The sequence below is a fragment of the Ciconia boyciana genome, chromosome 7 (assembly GCF_034638445.1).
Source record: "Ciconia boyciana chromosome 7, ASM3463844v1, whole genome shotgun sequence".
Taxonomy (NCBI): Eukaryota; Metazoa; Chordata; class Aves; order Ciconiiformes; family Ciconiidae; genus Ciconia; species Ciconia boyciana.
In genome coordinates this window covers 6,396,531-6,421,228 of record NC_132940.1, presented here as the reverse complement: position 1 = coordinate 6,421,228, position 24,698 = coordinate 6,396,531, and the positions used below count along the sequence as shown (strand labels likewise).

The window sequence follows — 24,698 nt, the reverse complement described above, 5'->3', positions numbered from 1 at the left end:
AGAGGGTGGGTTTTTTTTTCCTTTTTTTTTTTTTTTTTTTTTTTTTTTTTAATTTGAACGGTTCGGCAGCGAGATGGAGCCAAGCGGATTTAAACCAACAGCCTCCTGCCAGCCTCCCCGCTCCAGCCGCTGCGCCCGGGGAAATGAAGTCCCACCATTTAGACCACCACTTATTCTCCAGGAGCCGAAGGCAACCAGCCCCTGCCCAGCAAACCTTGGCTGGAAGAGGTCACGGCACCTCAGGACAACCCTCCCGGTGCCAACACAACTGCCTTCTCCATCCACGTCCCACCACAGCGGAGAAGACAAACCTCTGTGGTCCAACTGTAGCATCAACCACCTTTAGCAGAAGTCATCTCCATGCATGAAACTTGACTTATTTTTGCTTCTGAGGTGGCTAACTCTGTCTGTGCGAATGCAAACCGTACCGGGGGCAGCAGCCACCTCCCACCACGGGTTCATGGAGGACGGCACCCCTCAACGAGGTCTGGCCATCGCCAAAGCCCTTCCTACACGTCACAGCTGCAGGATTTGGGGTAGGGAAGATTGGCAAAGGTGAACGAGTGATGAAACCAAGTGGAAAAGGACAAACCAGGACTCGCAGAGGCCAACCCTCAAGTCCCATCAACGCAAGAGTCAACAGGTCCTCCACAACGCTTGCCTTGCAAGGAAGAGGTCGTTGTTACACAGGGACTGCCTGGACAGGCACGCAGACCCCATCCTGAAGGTATTAAACCCCTGATGTCCTCCCTCTTGTATCCCCCGGCGTGTGAGGGCGTGGGGTTAACGGGTATCAAATGCACAGGGGACGTGGCCACCTACACACGCCCCGGCTGGGCCCAGAGCCGAGGCTTGGGGGCTGCGTTTAAAGTCTCCGGAGCAAGCAGCGTTTGGTTATTGTAGAAAAAGCGTCTGTGAAAGACGCAGCGGCATTTTCACTGGAGAAAAATCCCCTGCGGCAATCGGATCCGGAGAGCATCAGTTGTTTGTGCTGCTGAAATGCATCCTCCGGAGCGTGGCCCTGCCCCGCCGCCCCAAGGCTGCTCCCCGGGATGCTCCAGGCTCGGCACCGGGCTTTGCCGGGATGCTCCAGGCTCGGCACCGGGCTTTGCCGGCCAGCGAGCAGCATCCTCGCCGTCGTGTTATCCCACGAGGTACCGCTCCCGGCAGACACTTCTGGATAACGTGACTGCAGACGCCCAGCTCGTGCAAACATCTCAGCAGGCAGGGAGGAGCTGAAAGGGGCTTTTTTTTCTTCATTCTTTTCTTCTTTTTCACAGCAGCAACGAGCAGCAGCATCCGAAATGCTCGCCCCGGGCGGCAACCGCTGCAGCCCCCTCCCGTGCCCCTGCGGCACGGCCACGCTGCTCTGTCAGAAATGCAGACCCTCTGGATATTGTTATCTCTGTAAATATTTGCAGATGTTTCAGGGCCGGGACCCGTGTTTGGCTGGGAACGCCTGCCGGATCGGTCGCTTTTTCGCACGGTTTTCCCTCGCTGCGGAGGAAGCAGCAGATGATCCCGATGGATCACGGTAGTTGAGACAAGTGTTTTGCAGAGATGACATGTGGGCTCCAACCAACAGAGCCACCCTTTTTTCTTAAAAAATGTGTACTTAGCAGTTATTAACTTAGTGCTGTTACAAGAGGAGGCCGAACGCATGCAGTCCTGCTTCCCAAATGCCCCGGAGTCGCATCCCCTGAGCACAGCTCCATCTGACACGCCGTGCCGGGCGAGCGGGACCTGCTCCGCAGTTAATTCACTCTCATCTCAAGACCAGCGCTCTCCCCAAACACAGAAACCCCATCATCTCTCAAGTTTTTATTTTTTTCCATTTTTTTCTCCCCCCCCGCCCCTTGCGTGGGGGGTTACTGTTCACCTTCCTGTAGCTGCCTCAAAAAAACCCCAACAACCGACCCCAAACAGCTAAAATGGCATTAGAGGAAACTTTCCGACAGCTCTCGGTGCCCCAACCTCCTCTCTGCTTCATTTTTTTCTCCCCTCTACACTACGGGGACTTTAAAAGCCCAGCCTGGCCCATCAGACGACCGAAGTTTGCCGCCGCTGCTGCTTTCTACAGGGAGTTTCCAGGCGATCAGGTTATTTCCACTCTGTCTTTCACGAGCTCAACTCCTCAAACTTCTTGTAAAATATTAAAGATGGAAAATGGCACGAGCGATCATAGCTCTGCGTGTGTCAATTTATGTTTCCAGCGTAATTCACCACAAATGGATCATGTTTTATGGGCTACATACTTTCAGCTAATGGGGGAGTTTTTCTATTTAAAAACATTTTCAAGCACCTCTGGGGGTGGCAGAACAATGCAGGATGGTACGAGAAGGCAAAGCATCGCTGCCACGAGATACCGACAATTTAGAGTTAGCAATAGGAAGGCATCTGTGTTTTAAAATACCTGCCCCTGCCTACTGGTTGAGACATTAGAAAATACTCCAATAAATTAGATGGATATTAATTAAGACATGCCTGGGTTTATTGGAGAGGAACTTTACTCCTACCGATGGAGAGGGAAGTTTTGCAAGTTGTCAACAAAAAAAATAAGATATCCCCGAAGGAGCCTTTAGGAGAGATGCTCCAGGTGCCCTCGGAGAGGAGGACCACGGCCACCTTCCAGCACATGGTGCCAGGTGAGGACTCAACCGCAGCTTCCCGAGAGAGGGCAAGGCAAGGCAGGGCAAGGCAGGGCAAGGCAAGGCAGGGCAAGGCAGGGCAAGGCAAGGCAAGGCAAGGCAAGGCAGGGCAAGGCAAGGCAGGGCAAGGCAAAGCAAGGCAAGGCAGGGCAAGGCAAAGCAAGGCAAGGCAAGGCAAGGCAAGGCAAGGCAAGGCAAAGCAAGGCAAGGCAGGGCAAGGCAAAGCAAGGCAAGGCAAGGCAAGGCAAGGCAAGGCAAGGCAAGGCAGGGCAAGGCAGGGCAAGGCAAGGCAGGGCAAGGCAAGGCAGGGCAAGGCAAGGCAGGGCAAGGCAGGCCAAGTTCCCCCGCAGACGGCGGAAGGCAGCCGTGGGCAGGAGCTCTGCCTCGCCTGCAGCTGGGGCTCCCAACTGCAGAAGCCTGGTTTTAAGGAATATGTTAAACACAAGCTCTTCAGGAAACAAACCCGTGTCAGCTGGAGCCAAGAACAGTCACCTCCATCTGGCTGGAGCACCCGAGAGAAAGTTGACTGCAAATCCCACCATATGCTCCAGACGCTCGGTACAAAAGCCTCGGGCATCCTACTAAACTTCCAGAAAAAAACTTTCTCTGATGCTTGCTTTTCCTTTCCTCCAGCTCGTAAGCCACCTTCCTTCAAACCCTGCCTAGTGCAAGGCTGACACCGAGCTCTGCCCTGGCATTTCGGGCAGGGCAGCCTGGTTTGGCGGCTCTTGGGCCACCTCGCTGGAGCTGCCTGACCATAGCTGGTGGCACCCGCAGAGCGGTGGCAAATCCCACCAAGACGCCAGGACGGCCGAGCAGGGGGGAAATGGTGGCATCCAAGGAGGGAGCAGGACAACACGGACCCCTTCCTATTGCCCCGGGCTTTACCATCCTCACCCCCATGGGTGACCTTACCCAAAGAGCTGTGCCCCGGGACGCGGGGAGGAGAGGCGGGGAGGGCAGGGGGTGTCGGGGGGAGCCCCCCGGGCTCCGGAGCCCCCCATCCTCCCCAGCTTCCGAGGTCTCTCTGCATTAGGGGGCAGTGTGGGAACACCAAGCAGCCGGCGCTTTGTTTTGGTGCATCTCGGCGCCGAGCCGCTGATGCATAGCTAACGCAGCCGCCGACATTGATTTATGGTCAACTTTCCATTTCATCAGCGTGCGGGGTACGGGGCGGCACGGGGAGTTCGCACTGGGGAGAGGAGGCACAGCCGCGGGGGGGGCCTGCTGACTGGGTCCCCCCCTCGTTTATTTAGTGGTAGGAAGGTATGGTATTAATTGCTTTCAATTTTTAATTTTCCTTTCTACATTTTCCTGGCACCCCGTCCCTCCTTTGAGGGATCTGCACCCCAGCATCAATCCGGCTTTCAAAACAAAAGCAGGAACGCCTCCGATGACCTTTACGAGGATGAGCAGAGGGCTTGTTTGCTCATCTCAAAGGGACAAAGAGAGAGATTTAAATAAAAGCATCTACCCACGCCGGCAGTCAACCCGGCCACCTTTTGTCCAGAGCGCAGCCCCAACGCCGTGCTGCCGGCTGGCACCACGCGATGCCCCGGCAACCCAACGCCGCCCAGGGCCTCTCCTTTCCCATCGTTTTGGGAAGGTTTTGGGAGACTCTGCAGGCTGTATTTCCCTTGGCCCCCAGCCCAAAGGTCACTGCTGAGCCCCAGCGCGGGGAAGGGACTCTCCCTGTAAGACGGCGGCTGCGGACGGGTGCTGCAGCCCGGGCTCCTCCTCTCTTCTTCCCTTCCCGGCACGTCACTTCTCCTCCAAGCTCGCTCCCATGGGTTTTTGGGCCACTAGCTCCCAGGAATGGCTCGCATAATTTTTTCACTTTGCCAAACAGCGGTGCACATCCGAATGTGCAGGGCTGGAGGGGTTCATGCACCCCCAGGGAGGTAGCACGGGGTTTCTGCAACCTGAGCTTTGCTGGCGACTCCCTTCTCAGCTCCTGGCGTGGTGCCCCACCATGCCAGGACAGGATCAGGCCCTCTAAAACCTCTCAAAACCCCACGCCTGCTATCCTCAAGGATATCCCTGCAGGTCCCTGGTGCCTACAGTATGGCGCAGAAGAGCGAGATGCTGAAACCCCCAAGCCCTCTCCATCCTCCAGTCTCCTGGCACAGGGAAGGCACTGGCTGGGGTGGTACCACCAGGAACCTCACCCACTCCCACGGCTGGCACGCCAAGGGTCAGGGAGAAGTCGTTTGCATCTCCTGTGACCTTTTTGGTTTTGCCCACTTAAGTTCAGCACTTTAATTTCCCACAGAGATAAGAAATTACCCAGGGCTGCGATCAGCTCACTGCCAAGCCACCAGCCCACCTCTGCAAGAGCTGGTCTCCAGCACCTCCTGAAGCTGGAATGAGCTCCAGCACCCGCAATAAATCAGACGGGCTTTCATGGGGGTGATGTTCAGACTGTGTTAAAAGGTGGGATTTTTCTTCTCCCCTCCTCCCCTCCATCCTCAGGGCTGGGAGGAGAAACCAGATGTTGGAGGGCTTTCAGGAAAGGCAGGCTCTTGAGATGTCACATGCGAGCCATATGCATCGGCACCCGTCCTCCCTTCCCTCCAGCAGCTCCGGGGACGGGCAGCATTCCCGCAGACGACACCTGCACCGGTGCCATTATTCCTGCTGGGTTTTCAGGACCCCCCCCAAAGGTCCTAAGAAAGCAGGGCTACTTTTGAGCCCTCCTTCCCCCTTGGCCCAGCCGCACGAGAGGTAAGGAGCTGGGATGGGTTGTTTGCTCCTGAATCGGACCCTCAGTGCACAAATGCTATGGGAGGGCAGAAAGGAAAGCAGGGGGGACAGCTTGGAGGCTGTCAACGGGAGGAGTCGAGAGGGGAGCATGCACAGCACGTCTGGGGAGATGTGACTCCTCTTCCTCACCTTCCCTTCTCAGGGAAAGCCAACCCATACTCTTGAAGCCTTGCCCTAACTTCGTGCCAGTTTTGCAGCCCTCGCAGCTCTGTGTGAGGCAGGAGCCCCAAAGGACAGTCAGCTTTGCTGTGGGGCGAGATCAGGACTTTTGGAGACACATTTGTTGGCAGCAGCAGCTTGGCACTCGAATTGCTGGCAGCAGCTATGACCTGCGAGATAGCATCTCTGCTGTTGGCTTCACCCCGTGCCACCAAGCGCTGCTACAAGATTCGCCTGTTTTAGGGTTCCTGATCAATATCGGATATTCTTACTCTGTCGGAAGCATGTTCAGGAAATGGGATCTCTCTAAAAAAAAAAAAGACAGGACCCCCCTTCCCCCTTCCCATACACACGCAAACGGCGGTATCGGGCTCAGATATCGCCACAATAAATCACAAGCGCCTTATCGAGTCCGCCTGTCTACTGCCCAAGAAGTTCTCCCATATACAAATCACAAGCCCAGATAAAAAAAAAGAGCTTGCCAAAACAAATATTCCTTTCAACTCTCATACCATTTGTTACACGAACAAGTGTTTCTTCCTCAGGAAGGAAGATTTTAATGCACTGAGAGCTTATGCCGCTGCAAAGCAGTGCGGCTCATGCCGTGCAAAGAGATTCCAGAGAAATCCAAAAAAACCCCGCGGTTCAAGTTTTGAAAACTCCTTTTCTGTGTGCTTGTCGAGATCCTTTCCATCAGCATCACTCCAAACATACATTACCCTCTCCTCGGTCAGAGCTCGGCGCGGGAGAAGGAAGGAGCGAGGGGACTTTGGGGACTTTGCTAGGTATTTGCTTACAAGGTGCCTCCACGGCATTTGGGGACTTGGCTGGAGCTGGCTCCTGCCTGCAGCCGCAGCCAGCGTTTGTTAATGCTTTCAGTGATTGCATTTGGAAAAAATCAAGCGGTTAACCAGAGGGGGGGGGGGAAGTTTCAGGAATCAAAATCCAGAATGTTTCCAATTACGCACGTCTGTTAGGACTGGAGAACAAATACAATCCCAACCCAAACACAAACCAAGCAGCTTTGGAAAAAAACATTGGTTGTAAATACACAGTAACCTCTTCGAGCAAGAAAGAAATTTGCTTTAAGGCCACAAAAACTAGAAAGCAAACGTGGAAGGACAGCAGAACACGAGTTATTCCTAGACAGGTCAGCTACGCGGGCATGCTGCTTCCCTAGCATCTCCTTGGAAAAAAAACACAGGCAGGACAGCGCTGACACCCAGAGCATAAGCAAACACGTGCGCGGTGTGGAGGCGAGCATCGGGAGGAGCGGCAGCCTACCTGGAAGAAACCGGGCGGGATGGGGCCCCCGGGCATCCCGTCGTTCGGGGGAATGTTTCCAAGCACGGGACTCGGAGCGGCAGCTGCACTCTGCGGGGAACAAAACCAGGACAAACACGGTGGGTTTGAGTTGGAGTTAAGAAAAAAACACATTAAAAAAGCCGTCTCCCCTGCTACACCACACTGAGTCAATTAGTGTGTTACCTCCAGAGCGCCGAGCATCGCTCCCCATGCCCTGAGCATCTTCCCCCTACGGGGGAACAACCAGAGGATGCTCAGAGCCGGAGAGGCACTGGCTTCTGCAATTCGCCCACAGAGAAGATGGCCGTGCAAAAACTGGGGATAATTCTGGGCCTTATTTATTCATTTACCCAGGCATTTAGTCTCGTTAATCCACCAAGGAGCCTCATCCAATGCGTGACTTCAGGCAGAAGCTGTTCCGAGGCTTTTTAAATGCTTTTCTTACCCCACCTCCCCCTGTGCGCTCGCCGGTTCGGTTCTGTCCTCCTCCCCTAACCTCACCAGCACGCCAAGGTTTTATTATGAATTTCCAAATTCATCGCACCCAATCCACGGGGTCAGGCTCCCGCTTGCACCTCCCCAGGACGAGCCACCCAAGCGGCTCCAGCCCTGAAAAGGAGAGATGGGGGTGGACACGGGGTACCCGGACACCCCACTCATTCTTCCTCAGCATCTCTATTCCTACTTATTTTCTCACTGCGTTGTGGAGCTGGCAGCGCTGGGAAAGCACCAGCCTGATGGGAGGCTCCTACCCAGAAGGAAAATGGTAAGAAAAAGATCTTTCCCTAAAGCCCACTGCTGGCAACGCGTCCCTGCTGGGTTAGGAGCGGTACCTGTGCCATTGAAGTGCACTCTCATTTACCCATCACCAAAGGAACCCCCGTTCCCAGGGCAGTTACAAGGGAGCCTCAGTGATATTAATTGGGTTTGGATCACTGAACTACTCCCTCCACGAATTTTTACGATGGGCTTACCCACCTAAAACCACGTGGCAGGGCTGAGGAAAATCATCCACCATGAAAAAAATGGGTGGAAAAATTTTCCACCCCACAGGCAGATGGGGTACACGTGAGCCTGCTCAGGCTTGGTTTTACCCCAAAGCTTGGAGCACCCCGACCCCACCAAACCCCGCGTCCCGACAGCAGCCGAGCCAGCCCCGACCACAGACTGCCTCTGATGCAGCGACAACCACAAGATGGGAGCAGAGGGGACACGCCGGGATGTCAGGACTTGGGCAGCCTGGAAAATTAAGGATTATTATTAAGGACTACGGCTTGCCAAGGTGGGACCCCAACGTCTGGTTGGGAATCTCGATATTCTGGATCAGAAAGCCTTGCAGGGGCAGGAGAGCATCGGGTAACCACTGCCTTGTGCCTTCCTGGGGGGCCATCCCTTGTGCCCCTTCCATCACGCTCTCCGGCAGGAACCGGCGTGCCGGATGCGGGATGAAGGCCAGGACCACGCCAGTCCAGTGGTTGCTTTTCCCACCACAGCGTCTCAGAGCTGCAAGGGGCAGAGACGACAGAGCAGGTTGATTCCCCAAAAAGAGACCCCCTTTGCAAAATAACTGGGGTACCCCTGCGGCTGCGGGGTCCTGTGCCCCCAGGCACAGCCCATGCCATGCTCCCGCCGTTCCCCTGAACAAGGCATCCCGAGCAGCCGTCCCCACATCAACAGCAAGGGCCAGATCTGAGTGTTTTTACAGTTAATAAAAAAAAGTCCTGGCAGGAAAAATAAGCCTGCCCATTCCAGGCTCTTTTTATACATCAGACGGCAGCAAAAATAGACGGGAGAGGGAGTGAACCCAGTTCTCCCCCTCCCTCCATCCCCCCAAGTGGGTCAGCTATAAAAGTAAAACCAAATCTTAATCCAAGGCCATGAACATATTGCAGTCTCTCTGCAAAGCAGATGACGGTTCTTAATGCAAAAATATATAAGACCGAGCCCCAAACTGCAGCGAGCCCATTTGGAATTTCCTTTATTAAACCCTCTATCACGCAAAACGCTTCTCTCCCAAGGCGGTGAGCGCTGCAATAAAGCTGCCAAGGTGATATTTTATGGTTTCAAGAGATTTCCAGCACACCATAATCCTTTGCTGGGGGAATCTCCCAAAGCAAAACGGATCCCAAAGTGGTGGGGAGTGAGGATGGGATCCAGGGGGAAAGTACGCTGCCCTCCTCCTTCCCTCTGCAACAGGGAGCAGAGGGAGGAGGGCAAAGCAGCCAAAGAAAATCTTGAAGCAAAATGCCTATTTTTCCACAAAACCACAGAGTATTTTTCTGCGCTAAACACCCCGAAACCTCACCTATGCCTTCACAGCATAAACGGGGATTTAAAGTTCCTCGCACATGTGGCGTTTGGCAGAACTCGGTAATTAAAAACCCACAAGTGCCCTGAGCATATTGTAGGATGGGAGCCAAATTGGTCAGCCCTTGATGAATGATTTACAAGGCTGCGAAGTGACATTTTATTTCTTTTTTATTCTCCTCCCCATCACCGCTGCTAAGGTAAACACCGAGGCACCTTTAGCCCTGCCGAAGCGATGGGAGTGCAGCCGTGGCTGGAGCAGCTCTGCAAAACCCTGGGGATGCACCAGAAAAGAAAGAAAAAGGGGAAAAAAAGACAGTGGGAACAAATTTCCCAAACCTTAAGGGTGAGGACCCAAACCCCAAGGGTGAGGACCCAAACCCCAAGGGCTTTCCAGCACCCATTTCCAGAAAACCAGGACTTTTTTGCCCTCTCAGGTCCCCCCACCTGGCTTATTTTCACCATTTTAGCTCAGAAACTCTTTTTAGGGACTCCGAAGATTTCGGCTGGAGTTTGCCTGCCAAGCCCCTTTCACTGGGTGAATATCTAAAAACCCCCAAACCCCCCCCGGCGCAGGTACAGGCAAGGTGGAGATGCCACGGAAGCCGGCAGGAGACGGGCAGCGCCGGGGCGGTGCAGGAGCACGAAGCCCGCTGTGCCACCACGTCCAAGCTGGTGCTAAACCGAAAGCACGTCCAGCCACGCGAAGGTCCCCGTTGGCACGCGACACCCCAAATTTCCTGCCACCAAAGCACGCTGGGGACCGCTGCAAGGACAGCTCTGGCACAGCCAGCATGCCGGCTCGTTTGCCTTTTATTAGACGGTAAATTTGCTCCACGCTGGAAATAAAACACAGTTCCTGGAGCACGCATATATAGCTATATACACATACATACATACATACATATATATATATATATTCCCCCCCCCCCCAACGTATTTTTTCCCCTTTTTTGGTGGAAACCAGCGGAGCGATGACAATCTGGATCGCCGCATTTCAATTCCAAAGCGAAGCTCTCAGTTAACACACCAGCTCGGTACGCCAGCAGATGCCGTCTAAGCCTTTAAATCGCAGACTAATTGCACTAATTGAGCTAACAGTCTCTGTTTCGTCTCCCTACCCTGAGTCAACCAGCGTCTTCTGGTACTGCTGTAGAGATCCAAGCTGTTGACTGTAGTGTTATTTTGTCAGCCATTAAACGATTCATCAGAGTCATTAATTGATTTATTACCACTGCCTGCGAGTATAGCTTTGCAAATAAAGAAGGATGGAGGTCAGGAGGCAATGGAAATCGGACAAAACAGCACAGCCAGGAGCTGGGCACTTGAATTATCGGTAGGAGCCTGCTCGTGCAGGACTGCTGGCATCAGGTTATGGGGGAAAAACCGGGGAAAAAAAGAAAAAGAAAAGATGTGCCGTTTGGCTGCGCTGCCAAACCAGTTAGGTTTTTCAGCTAAAATCTATGTAGGATGTAAAAGAGCTATTAAAACCCTCTTGTTTTCTTAACCTAATCCTTAGGAAGAAATCAGGTTATTCCGCCGTATTAATTGCGTTTAAGAGCGGCAGGGACGAGGCACCGGCACGGCTGCACCGAGCAGCTCCCCGGCCCCCGGAGCAGCCCCAGCTGCCCCGCGAGCGTTTCGGTGTCACCCGAATTTGCTTTCCCAGGCCGGCTGAGCTGGGAACACAACTCACCTCCGCTCGTCCCACAGCCCCCGGGGGAGCTGCAGACCGGCGCTTTTACTTATTTGCTTTCTTTAATACAGAGTTTAGGTCTTTGCTAGGCGTGAAGGTTTGCTGAGAGCAGGGTGCGGTGAGCCGTTTCCTGCCCCCCCGCCCTGCGGCAGACTCGACCCGAGAGGAGCCGGGAGGCACAACCGAAGCCGAGAGGGTTTCGGGGGCTGAAATTTAAAAACCGGAGCAGTCAGCGCGGAGTTGGTGGGCTGAAATTGCCACCAGCGACAGCATGCCGCTGCCCCCAGCCGCGGGGTACCCCCCGTAATAAAAGGCAGCACCCAACAAGGGAAGGTTTGGGAAGCTGGGGAGCTTTCTGGGTGCGCTGTCCGCACGGCCGCCCTCGGGATGCTGCAGCGGGATTCTTCCTCCTCATCCCCATCGCTGGACAGGCCCGAGCCGCCTCCGAGAGCATCTCGAAGGGGTGGGCTAAGGCGCTGCACCCCGATGCATCCCATCCCGCAAGGCTCCCGGCATCACGGCGAGACGATATCCTGCGGGGTGGCAGGGCATCAGCCGAGCCCCAGCCTGCCACCCGCCCAAACCTCCCACGCTTCGCCAACACAAGGGATGGTTTCTATTAACTGTGAAAAACAGGTTCCCATCAGCAGTATTTACTCTGCCGTTAAATGCGAGCCAGTGTCCCCACCGCATGCTCCGAGCAAGCAGCTTCGGGTCGCACAGGCAGCTGCGCAGCCCACCCCAGCATCCCGCGGCTGGCTTTCACTAAACGCTTTTTTTTTAAAAATAAAAATAACCTCCAAAGAGTGGTGCAAGGCGCTGGCAGGCAGCAGAGAGGATGCTCCCTTCATGGGAAGCACCACCAGCACCGACCGCTCTGCCAGCCCCAGCCTCCATCAACCCGGCAGCGAGATGGGGAGAGCAAAAATAGCTTCATGGCACAGACCTAAAACCAAACTAAGGAGGGCCAGACATTTGCTTTTTTGGCTCAAGATGTTTTTGCCCTCGCTCTCCTCTCCAGAAGAGTGGACCGGAGGATTTTGGCTGCATCTCGCACCTTGCAGCCACAGCGGGAGCAGCACAAAGCACTCGAGGGCAGCTGCCTCCGGTACGAGCGTGCGGGGATGCTCGGGACATATTGGTGATCTGGTATCTATCTGTCTCCTTTGATTTTATTTTTTTGCCTAGAGCACAGGCTTTGGAGCCTAAAGAAGAAATCAGCGTGCAGGTCAGGACTTAAGCAGGCTGCGTAAACAGGTAATACGGAATTTAATTGGACTCCAGTTAAGCCTTTTCATCTTGTTAAAGCTGCCTTCATCTTATATAGCCAGGTTTTAAATTTAATAATAGAACCCTCTCACACCTCGCAGTAACCCGATTAACACCAGGGAGGACGGCACGCTGACCGCTTCCTCCGGACCGAGCCCTCAGATGCTCTCCTGCATCAGTCCCCTCCGTGGGTCGGTGACAGCATCTGTGTTCCATCAACGTGCATGAAAATAAGTAAAGCACCAGCCCGCTGGAGCTGATGCGAGCGCGACCGCTGGCCCACGTGCCGGTGGTGGGCACCCACTTCAAAAACACGGTGCTTGCAGAGCCTCTCGGGTGGGCTCAGGGTGTTTTTGGGGCACGCCACGCTCCCCAGCCGGGGTATGTCAGAGACCTTCCTGCTTCCTCTGGTGCAAGCCACTTGGCTGGATGCTCCAGGAGACAAAACAAACCCGTTTTGGTTGATTTTAGGGTAAGAGAAGGTAAAAGGAGGCTGGGATGAAGCTTTGTGTGTTGGCAAGAGGAAGATAGAAAAAAAAAAAATTAAATGGGCTTGTAGCAGCATCATCATGCATACCACCCAAACGCCATCACCGCGCTCCCGTGGGACACCAAGCTGTGCATACAAGTTCAGCTTAATTATACTTCTGTGATAGCACAAGCTTTTTGTGCTTATTTTAAATACATCACCTGCGAGCCGCCCGGCACCGGAGGCCCCGGCACACAAAGCGCCGGCGTACACCCCGGCCGGGAACAGCCACGCTCGGCCACTTTTTTCCCCTCCTTTAAAAAGAAAGAAACAACCCCCGGCCCCGTATTTTCCCCGAGCTTTAAAAAAACAAAAAGGCACAACAGTTGAATGGTGTTTCAAGCTAATACGGGGCTCCCCCCACCCTTGTAAAGGATAATCTGAGACAGCAGCTCCGGCCACAAAACAATAGGATTTTAATCTCTTAAGTCGGCGTCCCCCTTATCCCTGGGAAGGAAACCCCTTCAGTCATTTACAAGTTTGTAAATAAGGCTCTTGGTAGCATCTCACGGACATCTGCTCCGCCAGCCCGACAGCGTTCCTGCTAACATTTACAAACATCCTTACGCAAACACCCAGCGCTCTCTGCTGAGCTGGCTTTCTCTAAATATATCCCAAGGAAATAACTTGGCAGGGCTGCAAAAATTTCACAGCAACCGAATTAAAGGCGGGGGGGGGCGGGGGGGAGGGAAGGGATAAGCATGGGAGGTGTAAAACAGACTAAATGCAATTAGGCTCAGTTTTGCACGCGCGTGTGTACGGAAAGGTTTCCAAAGGGAAACTTCTGGGAAGTTAAGGCAGGCTTGCTGGGAGCGCTTCCCCTGACTTAGGAAGGGCTTTGCAGAGGAGAGTGCTCCGGTGCTTCACACCACACGGTTGGGTGCATGGATGCACCCCATCCCTGGTATTTAGGGATGCTTTGCCATGGGCATCCCGGAGACCCCATCCCCAGCTCGGAGCGAAGGTGAAGCCGGGGTCCCAGCTCGGCGCCAGCAGCGGGAGAGCTGCTGGCATCCTCCCCGCCACAAGACCTACGCCCACACCTTAAAACCAGTGTACGAACCCTCCCCACTGCCAACCAGCTCAAACGGATCTTGTGCAATTAGCAGCCTGGAAAATGCTGTAAATACACAGGTATTAATTACTATCAATTCTCCTCTAATAATTCTAGCAACAGACAGGCCAGGCTCTTTTCCAGCAATCAATACCATCCATTCCAGGGTCCACCTGCCAAAAAAGTTATATAAAATAATTATATAAAATTTTCATTAGACAATGCAATTGCTTAGGACTATTAATCTACTGCACATCTATCAGCGCGGGATGCTCGGCTCTACCGAGGGCCGCCCAGCCACCGCCACCGTGCAGCTCCTTGCACCGACGACCTGTATTTTCTCCTGCACTGGACACTTCATGGTTCCCCCTGGATTTGCTCCTGATGTACCTACACAAGCTTTATGCAAAGCTTACAGATTAATTTCAGATTTTAAAAAATTATTATTTTTCAAACCAAAAAGGAAATCGCCCCAGCAAGCAAAGCTGCCGGGAGAGGCAATTTGATGGAGTTTTCTGCGAAGTTGTGATGGTTAAAGCAGATGGGTGTTTACTCCCCGTGATGCCCCTCGCTTCGCACCGCTGCCATCGGGGTGTAATTATGTGGGGTTGTGTGGCTGGATGCTTGTCGGTACGTGCACCGGCTCGCCTTCCATCCTTGCCTTGAGCACCGTGGCCGAAATCAAGTCCTCTCCTTTCCCAGCCTTTGAAAAGCCCAGATTAAGGAAAAACACTGCCTCCCTCTCAAAAAAATAGTAATAATTTGGCAATGAGGTTCAAGGGAGGCTGCTGGCGTTGGCAGCCCGACTTCTGCTTCCCAGCGCCTGTACAAATCACTGCTCCTCTGCCTTCTGCCTTCTTCCAGATTGAAATTGCCAAGCAAATTTTGGAAAGGGTTATAAGAAAAGCTAGATTTAAATTGGTAATCTAATTTAAAAGAGAGAAAAGAAATATAATCCGCAGCTTTAGAAAAATGCCGTGCCATTGCACCACGTGCATTTGAAAAAACATAGTTTTAACTTGTCCAAAGGATTTACTAACAACTAACGAGGATATTGCCAATCCAGTCGGCTAGCCGGCGCACCGCAAAACACCCTGAAGGCATCCAGTGCCCGGCAGCTATTTCCCCATTAAAGATGGGCGCAGATCAGGAATATATTTTTATTTATTTTTTTATTATTTTGCTGGTGTTTCAGCTAGCCAATCTCATCGGGCAAAAATAATACAAAATAAGCTGCGAGTTTGGATGGGGAGAGAGCGATGCCCGGTACCTAACCTTCATCTGGATCCAGGGAACGGGGTGAGACCCCCCCGTGCCTGCCTTTGCAGCGGTAAACACCATGACCTCCCCTGAAAAACATCCATTTCCATTGTTCGGGCAGTGGGACGCTGCGGGACGCTGCGGGACGGAGCACCGACACCCCGGCACAGCATCCGGCGCTTCCCCCTCCCCGGTCCAGCCAGAGAAGACTGGGACCCAGCTCTGCCCCGCGGGAAAACATCCCCGTTTTCTCCATCATCTTCCGCCACAGGGAAAGAGAGGAGGGAATTAATGCAAATACTCCCATTCTTGTCATGCACTTGAATGCCAAAATATCCCATTTGCTTAAGCCTATTTTACTGCTAGCAGCTGCCCCAGTATTATTCCCCGACACCAAAGGCAAAGGGCGAAAGAAGTTGGTCCGGAGCAGGTGAACACCATCTGCCCGTCCCCGACAAGATGCTGATGGCCACCATCTTCGTGTAATAACACAAAGCCCATTTGAACGCCTGCGAAAGGTTACGGCGGTGCTTGAAAAGTGCTGCCGTAACCTTTCGCAGGCGTTCAAATGGGTTTTGTGTACCTACAGAGGCGGCCGAGCATCCGTCCCCGCTCGCAGCGGCCCCTGATGGATGTGCCTGCTGATCTGTGAAGAGCAAAGTTTTTCCACAATGAGCCTTTAAAAAAAAAAAAATTAAAAAATATAATAATAATAATTAAAAAATAAAGAATCAAATCCCCTCCTCTAATGAAGCAGCAGGTTAACAAAAAAAAAAATCATAATTTTTAACAAAAGTGGCTTTGTTGATGTCTGAAGATGCTTTGTAGCATCTTCTCTGCATAGCATCTTCTATTAAATATGCTGGCAGAGGGATGGAAATGCCTTAAATTGAGGCGGAGGTGGCAGCTGACTTAAAAAAGGGCTGTGACTTGCTGTGTGGGTACAAAGTCCAGCACCTCATATAAACCCTGGCGAGGCAGATGGGGAGGAAGGCGGTGGACTTTGCACGGGAGCAGCCGGCACCACTGCGGCCAGACCCAGGGCGGCCCGTCAGAGCCCTAAATTAACCGGGATGGATGGACTTACTGCCAAGTTTGAGGACTCCCGTATTCGGTAGCAATGATGGGCTATGGGCTTTTGTCCTCCCCATCACCCAAATAGCACCCATCCTATAGGACCCATCTTATGGCACCCGCCCTCCAGGGAGCATTGCCATGATGAGCCCACCAGGTTTCTGCATCCTTGATGCATCCCAAGAAGCAAGTATGGGCTTGGAAGTCATTTATGAGGCTGAGGTTGTGCTCCGAGAGCCAACCCAGCCCTTGATGAGCCTTTGCTGGGATGGCAACGCCGGGGCGTCACGAGGAAAGCTGTTAGCAAAGCTCAATCCCGAGCAAGACGGGTTTTGCAACTGAGCGATGCCCTCGCTGGCGCGCATGGAGAAAAGCCATCGTGCCTCAGCACGATTCCTACCATTTCCAGGGTGATGTTTTAAAAATGCTAAAAATATTCTGCCCTCCACGGAGCGCTTTACACCTAATTGCTGCCCAGGTACGGAGCTGCAGAGCATCCTGCAGCCGGGCATCCATGCCACGTTATGCTGAGGAGCTATGGAGCTGCAGAGCATCCTGCACCCCTGCATCCCGCAGCAGCAGTGCCGACCGTCCCCAAGCCCCGGACGGCTGCCCATTAGGTCACACTATGTGCGACCTCCCGAGTGCCGTATCCCAGGCTTGCCCGTCCCTGGGGAGCGGGTTTGTCCAAGCAGCGCAGCACCGAGCACCACCAGTGCTTTCTCCGAGCGGGCTTAAGGCAAAGCGCTCGGGTTTGAAACGCGTGTGACCCAACGTGTGAGTGCGAGGCGGCGGCAGGAGGAACGTCCCAGCTTTCCTCATCAGCTGTCGGTGCAGGATCCCACCCCGGGCCACGGCCATCGCTCTCCCCCAGCAGCACGGGCCGTGCTCCGGGGGCACAGCCAAAACCAAAGCGGTGCTAAATGTCCCCAGAAATCATCCCTGCACATCTGCCGGGGGTCAGAGATGAGGGGTTTTGGGGAGGGGGATTGCAGCAACTTTCCCCTCCTCTCTGTTCATCTAATCCTCTGGGCTAATCCCTTCCAGCCATATGGAGCCCTCGCATCCCAAACCTGCCCCGGGGAAGCACCCGCTGCCACCCCTCCGCACCCTGTATCCCCCCAGGAGCAGCGCTTTGGACCTCAAAAGCGGTGTGTGGGTAGGGAAAGGGTGTGAGCCCCCCCCAAGCCCCCCAGGAGATGCTCCCCTGCAGCAGCCCCCCAACAGATTGTGCATGCACGGTTTCTGATGAAAATTCACACTAAAAATACTCTTTAAACCCAGGTGAGCGCAGCCCCTGTGTCCCTTTTTCCCCCTTTTTTAACAGCAGGGTTTATTTATTGCAGTTATTTGTGGGTGCTGCCCCCAAAAATACTGTTTCCCAGGTCCGGTAATTGCTCAAGGCATTTGAAAATTAATAGAGCAGCTAGAGCAAAGGACAGGAGGAGTAAATCTGACGTAAGCCAGCATGTAAAATTCAGCGCTGTTCCCAAGAACTGGTGGTTTTCTCCACACCCGGCAAAAGCCAGGGGCTAAGCTAGCTCGGAGGGGGCACGGATCTTCCCTGGTCGGCTAGGATTTTTCAGGAGGAGGAGGGTGAATGGGAAAGGTTTAATTTCTAGAGCATTTTAAATATCATGGCATGTTCTGGAGAAGGAGAAGAGGTGCGTACCCATGGGATGGGAGGGAATTCACCGTACCACCTCGCCTCCAGCCCTGCTTTCTCTCGCCTACCCCTACCTGGGATAGGAAAAAACGCTCCAAAGTGGCCCCAAGTTTTATTTACCTTAATGCCAGCTCTCCGCGTTGCTTCGGCACCGCTGGCAGCGGCAGTCCGGGCACAGCCGAGCTGCGGGGCTTCCCTGCAGAAAGTTCCTGCAGGGCTGTAAAACTCAAGGAGCAACGTGACAAGGTGCACATTGGGCCAGGGAGGATTTCTGATAAAAACGTGGTTTTTAAATTAGTCACTTTTTTTGCACGCTCACAGAGCGGTTTGGTTAGATGGAACTCCAAGCTACATCACCCTTAAAGTTTACAAAACATTAATTACTTCACTTCTAAGAACACCTCTCCCCATCAAAATAAGGCGGTTAATACAAACCCCCCATTTATGAACTGGGAGCTTTTTGAAGCCAGCTCTGGAGGGACCCTATAAAACCAGCATGCAAACCCCTGCCCCCTGACCCAGCGATAAACTAGTACGTGAGGCAGGAAAACTTAAAATCTTGAGAGAAAAGGAAAAAAAAAAATAAAATAGCCCCAGGCTTTCAGATAGCAGAGGGGGAAGGGAGCGATATGAGAGCATTGAGCATCACTGCAAGGTCTTGTTTAGACTGGCAGCGCTGGGGAAAACCGGGTTACAGTGTGGGTGGGCAGAGTCCGAGGGATGGACAGGGACGATGAGCGGAGGGAGGGGACGGGCACGGTGGTCATGGCCGTGAACTGCTGATGGAAACTCCCTGACGGGCTTTTTCTCTTTCTTTATTTTACATCCACCATTTGATATCCATAGGTAAGAGCAGCTCCTCTGCTCCCCGCAGGCAGAGCCGCTCTCGCAACACCCCGGTGCAAGCCCAGGCACACCGCCAGCAGCTCTGCACCACCGGCACGGCCCAACAGCACCCTCCTCTCCACGGTGACATGCCCACGGGCGCCAGGTTGTGGCCCCATCCCCGCGGCAAACCCTCCTCGATCCCGAAAGCTGAGCATCCCACAACCTCTGGGCTCTGATGGCCACTGCTCTTCGCCCCCCTGGGAGCAAAACACCCCCAAACCCCACGGGGATCCACGGGCAGAGCCCGAGCTCCTCAAAAGGCAGAAGATGCCCCGTGGCATTCCAGTTAAGTTTTTCTAAGCCTCGGTACAAGCTGGAGGGGACACCCTTCCCCTGCCCACCCCTCTTGGAGCACCCTGCAGATCCCCCAGCTGCCGGCAGCCCTGTGCCGTGCCGGCAAAGCTCCAGTGGTCTGTGGGGTTTCTCCCTCCCCCTGTCCCGCCGGGACGGGGCACCCACCGCAGCAGCCCCCTGCACCCACCGCAGCACCGCCCTGCACCCTCCAGCATTTCGGTGGGCAACGGCCCCTCCTGGGAAAACTCTTCCCGGCCGTGGCATGGAAGCAACATCAGGGACGAGGGGCCTTTGTGCAGGCAGCACCCTGCTAAGCCGCACAAAGCTGGGCGGGGGGGGGTGTTCAAAGGCTCCTGGTGCAGGGAAGGGCCCCCTCCATCTTCCCCCCTCCCCAGGCACCAGCTTTTGTATCGCCTTGGCTGGATTTGTTAACTCCCCTCCCGGAGCTGGGGCCTCCTCCACCTGCAATCCCTGCAGATTTTACCTCCGGGCAAGCGCAAGGGGGAAAAAAAAAAGGGGGGGTGCAGCCCAGAGCCATAAAAGAGCCTGGTAAAAACAACAGACTGCGGTTGGGGGATAGATACACGATGGCTTTAAAAAAGCGCACCGCTGAGGAGAGTTTGACGGCTCTGCCAAAAGGAAAGAAGTGTCTTCCCACTTGCAAACAAGAGTTAATTATAGAAAAAAAGGCCCAGGAAAGCGTTAAAACCATCTGTGCCACGAGGAAGAGGCTGGGGCCGGGAGGAGCGCAGGCAGCAGCACTGACAGCTGCTGTGTACAGGCAGCCTGGACTGCTCCCCCCGCGCCCAGCCGTGCCACCCTCCCGCCCTGCCATCCTTGCCGTGCCATCCTCCCGGGCCAGCGGCGTTAGCAAGCCACAGTGCTGCGAGGTCCTACCTGTCCCAGCACGTGCCATGGGTCCCCAGCGGGACGCCCCCAGCAGCCGCTCTCCCGCAGGGGTGCACGGGGCAGGAGCTGCAGGTTTGGCAGGCAAGGCCACCACCGACCCCAAAACGTGTCCCGGGTGGAAGAGAAGGGACATCTCCGGGATGCACGCAGCAGCCTCACCAGGAGACCTGTCCTAAATACGTCCCACCAAAGCATCACACTGGTACGTCCCAAAGGACAGACCTCTAGGCACCCATTTTTACCCCAAACCCTAGAGAAATGAGGCCCGTGCGATGATGCCAAGCGCCCTGCATTGCCTCTGCCATCTCCTCGACGGGGCTGAGGATGGACACACCTCCTGTCATGGGAAGGATGGGGTCCATGGGAGGCCAGAGACCAACCCACACGGCTGCAGCAGCGCTGCCTGACCCCGACCCCACAGCCGGATCCCAACTGCTTCACAAATATTTACCTAACTGGTTTTTAAACAAACCCGAAATGCCGGAGAGTTTAAAGTCCACGTCCCAAACAGCTCCCGTCTTGCTCTCGCCTGCCCTCAGGTCCCCAGCTGCCTGCCCGGGGAGCCTGCAGGCTCCTGCACCCTGCCCCGACCCCCTGATTTTAAAGAAACTGCAGGCAGGCAGGCAGGCTCCTGCCTGGTCAGGCAGCCAGGCCAGCGGCAACACTTCTGCCTCTTATTTTATTAGGGACACGCAGGCTGGATGATGCCTGAACACGCAACTGGTGCATTTCAGAGGAGACCTCATGCTGATGAGCTTGCATATAGATTCACCGCAGAAAATAATTAGCCATAATTAAGGGCTTCTGGTTTATGGCTCCAACAATTGTTTAAACAGCAGAGCCCTGTTCAAATTAAGTTCAGGACTCGCCAATAAATATTTCTTTACCGTGATACGGTTTAGTTTCAAACTCCTGCTCTGAGCAGCCAGCCTGGGCTGCTCAGACTGAGGCCAGAGATGCTTCTCCTGTGAGGAGGCACAGGAGCCGCACGGCTGGACCCGGCCCCAAAATCATGCTCTTTTGGAGCAAAAAACTGTTGGGGGTAAGAGAAGGGAAGGAGGAGAACGGTAGGAAAAAACTGCTGGAAGCTGGAGAAGACAAGAGCGGACGAAGAGCGAGAAGGTGCCACTGGCGGGTAGATGGCTCCGTGGTGCGATGTGGGCACCAACGCCCGCGGCATGGCCGCATCGGCTGGCATTTTGGCTCACCGAGTTGGAGGAGCAGTTTGAGGCTCTTCCATGTAGCATCTACCCACGAGGCCGGCCCCCACCCCACCTGCGGCACTCCCTCCCTACGGACAACATATGGCACGTCTCACCTCATTAGAGACATAACTAGCAGAAATAATAAGCAAGTCTTAACACAAAATCTAAACTAATGCACTAGAACAAGCTCTTCAGCACCAAGGTTTTTTGGTGTCCCGCTAAAACCCTGCTCCCAAAGCCAGCCGCGGTCCTGCAGCATGCTCATGCTCCACAACACCAACCTGGGTGATATCAACTGGGCAAAACAGAGTTAAATGTGAAGTTTAATATTCATATCGAGGCAGCTTCTAAGAGGTTTCAGTTGGTTAAGTAGCCTCGAGATTTTGGCCGCGAAAGGCGGCACTGTCGAAGTGGCCGTACGCTGCCCAGGTGCACTCGGGGCTCATCTATTCAGTTGCGATCTCCGGAGCATGGAGCGGACGAGACGGAGTCCCAGGCTGCTGGGGTAGGATGCAGGAACCACGTGTGGGTGGAAACCTACAAGCACCTCCACCGCACATACGCTGCAAGTTTACTTTTTTCCACTTTCTAATTAATACCAGCCTTCCGTTAGTGCTGGCGAAGAAAGAACGCGTCAGCGTGCCACCGTCCACCACGAGGCACCATGCTGTGATGCAGTCCCACCACGGTGGATCATGTAAAGGACAAGAGAAGAGGAGCCCATACGATGGCCTGCGTGGCACCTCTGTCCCCAGCACGGTGGGGATGTTGTGTGGGGATGCTGGCCCTCAGCCTGGGTAGCTTCTCCTCTCCAAGACAGGTCCTGAAGCCACCTCAGGACCACCGAGTATGGAAAGCCCAGATGTTGCTGCAAATCAATAAAAGTCTTTCCGCTGTTTTCTTTGAGGAAAAGGGATGTTTTCCTCTGTGGCTGCTTCTTCCAGCAGGAAAAACCTCAGAAAGTCCTGGGAGCAAAACCCCAGTGCTGCTCTGCCACCCAAAAGGGCATCTTCATACACGTTTGGTGCCTCCCCAGAGGGACAAGCCGGGAGCACCGCTGGCTCCTGCCAACCGCAGGGTTTTTCCGAGTATGATCTAGGGGCACCGGGGGAAGCACAGAGGGAAAATGGCCATATCATAAACCAACTCAACTTTATGACCTGACGTAGCAGGAGCCTTTGTACTGTGGACGTAACTGCAATATATCAGTTAGCCATCGCTTCCACCAAGATCTAGCACTCTAGATTTTGCAGCAAACGCTGACTTAAAGACCCATATCAAATACATTATGATACCACTGTTTCCCGTTACCCACGCTGATGATTCAATTAATTTAAAAACAGCAGTGAAATTTAATTTCGCCATTAACCCTGCAATCCCCGGCAAGCACCAGCTGGAAGACAGCAGCCGCCTGCCCAAGTTTGGATGGACTGGACAGATGGGAGGAGGGTGAAGGGATGAAAGATGAAGAAATACAGATGTGAGCAGAGAAACAGGGCAAGGCAGGATCTTTTCTAAGCCCTTTGCAGGGGTAGAAAGCGTAGGAAAGTTTGCAGGAGAGATGGGACAGGGAGGAGACGAGGGATTGCAGAACAGCACCTGCAAAGGGCTTTATTCAAAACAGGTTCTTGCGGGAAAGGCTCGCTCTCCTCCTTCCACCAGCACGACTCAAATTCACGTGGTCCTGCACAACTCCAAAGACAAACACGATGCAGAGCGCAAGACACGCTGGCGGCCGCCCTCTGGAAGGGTAACCCCCGGAGCCTGCCCGGGTCTCACCTCGGATCCATCAGTAGGGCCAAGGGTTAACGAACCGTCAAATGGAGCGCAAACTCCATAAAGGCAAGCTGTTCTTTCGGGGGGCGGGGGGAAGGTTGCCCTTTAGAGATCTGCAGTGATGGTCTGCATGTAGACTCAGGCCTCGGGTCAAGCAGGGCTCAACTGTGGCTTCATCGGGCAGCCCAGCTCACCGCGGAGGAACAGCACAGAAGGGACACGGCCGCCTGACGAGCTTTCCTCCCCGACAAGCGGCTGGAGAAGAATAGTTAGCCCAAGCAGAGCCCTCCCATCTGCTTTTGTTTTCCAGTGTTCAGTCCCGGGCTCTGCTAAAGCCCCTGAAGTCACCGGGCATCTGTTCTCCTCCACCCATCGCAATCTGCCAGCCACCACCGCTCTGACAGCCATCCATCACGCCGTAATACGCTGACCACGAGACCCAGTGGGACATCATTTTCAAGTCAAATGCAGCAGTTAGCATAAAAAAAAAAAGCATCGCCCTGGTTTGGGTTTGGTTTTTTTGACGATTCCGCAGCTGCAGCGAGGGACTCGGTATGCAACAAAAGTGAGGGGGGGGGAAAAGGCACAGGAAAATGGCAATTCTACTCTTCTGAGTCATAACAATTATGACGTTGTGATAAGAAACGTTTTCTATGAATTTTTAAGTACCAGTAATCCTGTTTTGCAATTGTCCCCCGGGAACAAGGCGACAGATTGAATGGGGCTGACAGTTATTTCCATCCTGACGAACGCAGCTCCGACGCACCGTCTCCTCCCTCCAAACTTCCTGGCCCAGCGTTCAGCCCACCGCTCCGGCTCTGGTTTGTTTGGTGGAAGCGAAGCGGAGCTGGCCTGGCCACTGGTGTGACTGAGGACATCCCCAATAACCCTGCGAAAACCACCCCGCTGGCCCCAAACCCCAAGTGTGTATTTATTCGTGTGCCTATAGAGCAGGGCTGCTCTCCGACAGCATACAGGAAAAGGAAACACACCCGATAAAACCCCTTTTCCTTGCACACGCAGCTCTCCCCTTGAGAAACCTTCAGCTGTGAGCTACAAGGCAAACTGAGCATCTTGGTCCACCCTGGTCCAGCCACAGCAAACACGCTCGTGGGTCCCGGCAAGATGGGGATCAACAGCACCAGATGCCAGGGAAGAGCATCGCTCAATGTTTCAGTGTTTGAGACTCCAAAATTTCCATCACCACCCTAAAAGCCTCCAGATTTCTCTCACTGACACCGAAACAGGCTGCGGGAGAAGGCAGCAGGGAAACGCACCTTTTCGTGAAAGTCTTTTAGACCGGGAACAAAACCAGTTCCTTTTACCTCTTTTGTAAAATGAGCACCGTCATCAGAATCAGTGCCGAGGAGCGAATTTGTTTTGCAGAGGATCAAATAAATAATGGATGACGAAGGAAAGCTGCCACGGCGAGACTGCTCAGGAGATGCTCTGCTCTACACAGCCTTTCCCGATACGCTCAGTTTTACGGTCCCTTGTGCAGGTGCCAGCTCCAGCCCCAGCGATGCTCCCCAAACCCAGGTACCAAGGGGTGCACCGGCCAAAGCGACACGCTCCAGGACACTGGTGTCTTACGGCTGTTGTCTTTGTCAGCCCGTATGTACGGCGGGGATGTGTTTTAATTGCCAGCAGGCAAGGAGAGAGATGCGGGATGTGCTCCTGCAAACCCAGGGCATTGCACAGTACCCAGGGTACGAGCAGCCCAGCACAGAGCAGCATCCCCAGAGGGAAGCCCAGCTCACTGCCCTCCAGGGCTGGCCATCCTCAGCCACCAGCCTGTCAATAAGTCTCAATCCTTTCAATAATATGTTAAAAAAAAAAGGAAAAACTAAGTTTCTGCTTCCCTGCAAGCAGTCACCCCGTGCCTCTCCCACCACC

The 24,698-nt window shown here is 54.0% G+C and overlaps 1 protein-coding gene across 6 annotated transcripts in view; it reads right to left on the bottom strand.

Annotated features, from left to right (window-relative positions):
* SSBP3 (single stranded DNA binding protein 3) overlaps positions 1 to 24,698 on the bottom strand; it is a 54,341-nt gene that overhangs the window by 11,113 nt on the left and 18,530 nt on the right. For all 6 annotated transcript variants that reach the window (XM_072866445.1, XM_072866442.1, XM_072866443.1 and 3 more), the window contains exon 5: positions 6,855 to 6,944. In XM_072866445.1, the coding sequence (XP_072722546.1) occupies positions 6,855 to 6,944 (90 nt within the window). The remainder of the gene's footprint in view (positions 1 to 6,854; positions 6,945 to 24,698) is intronic.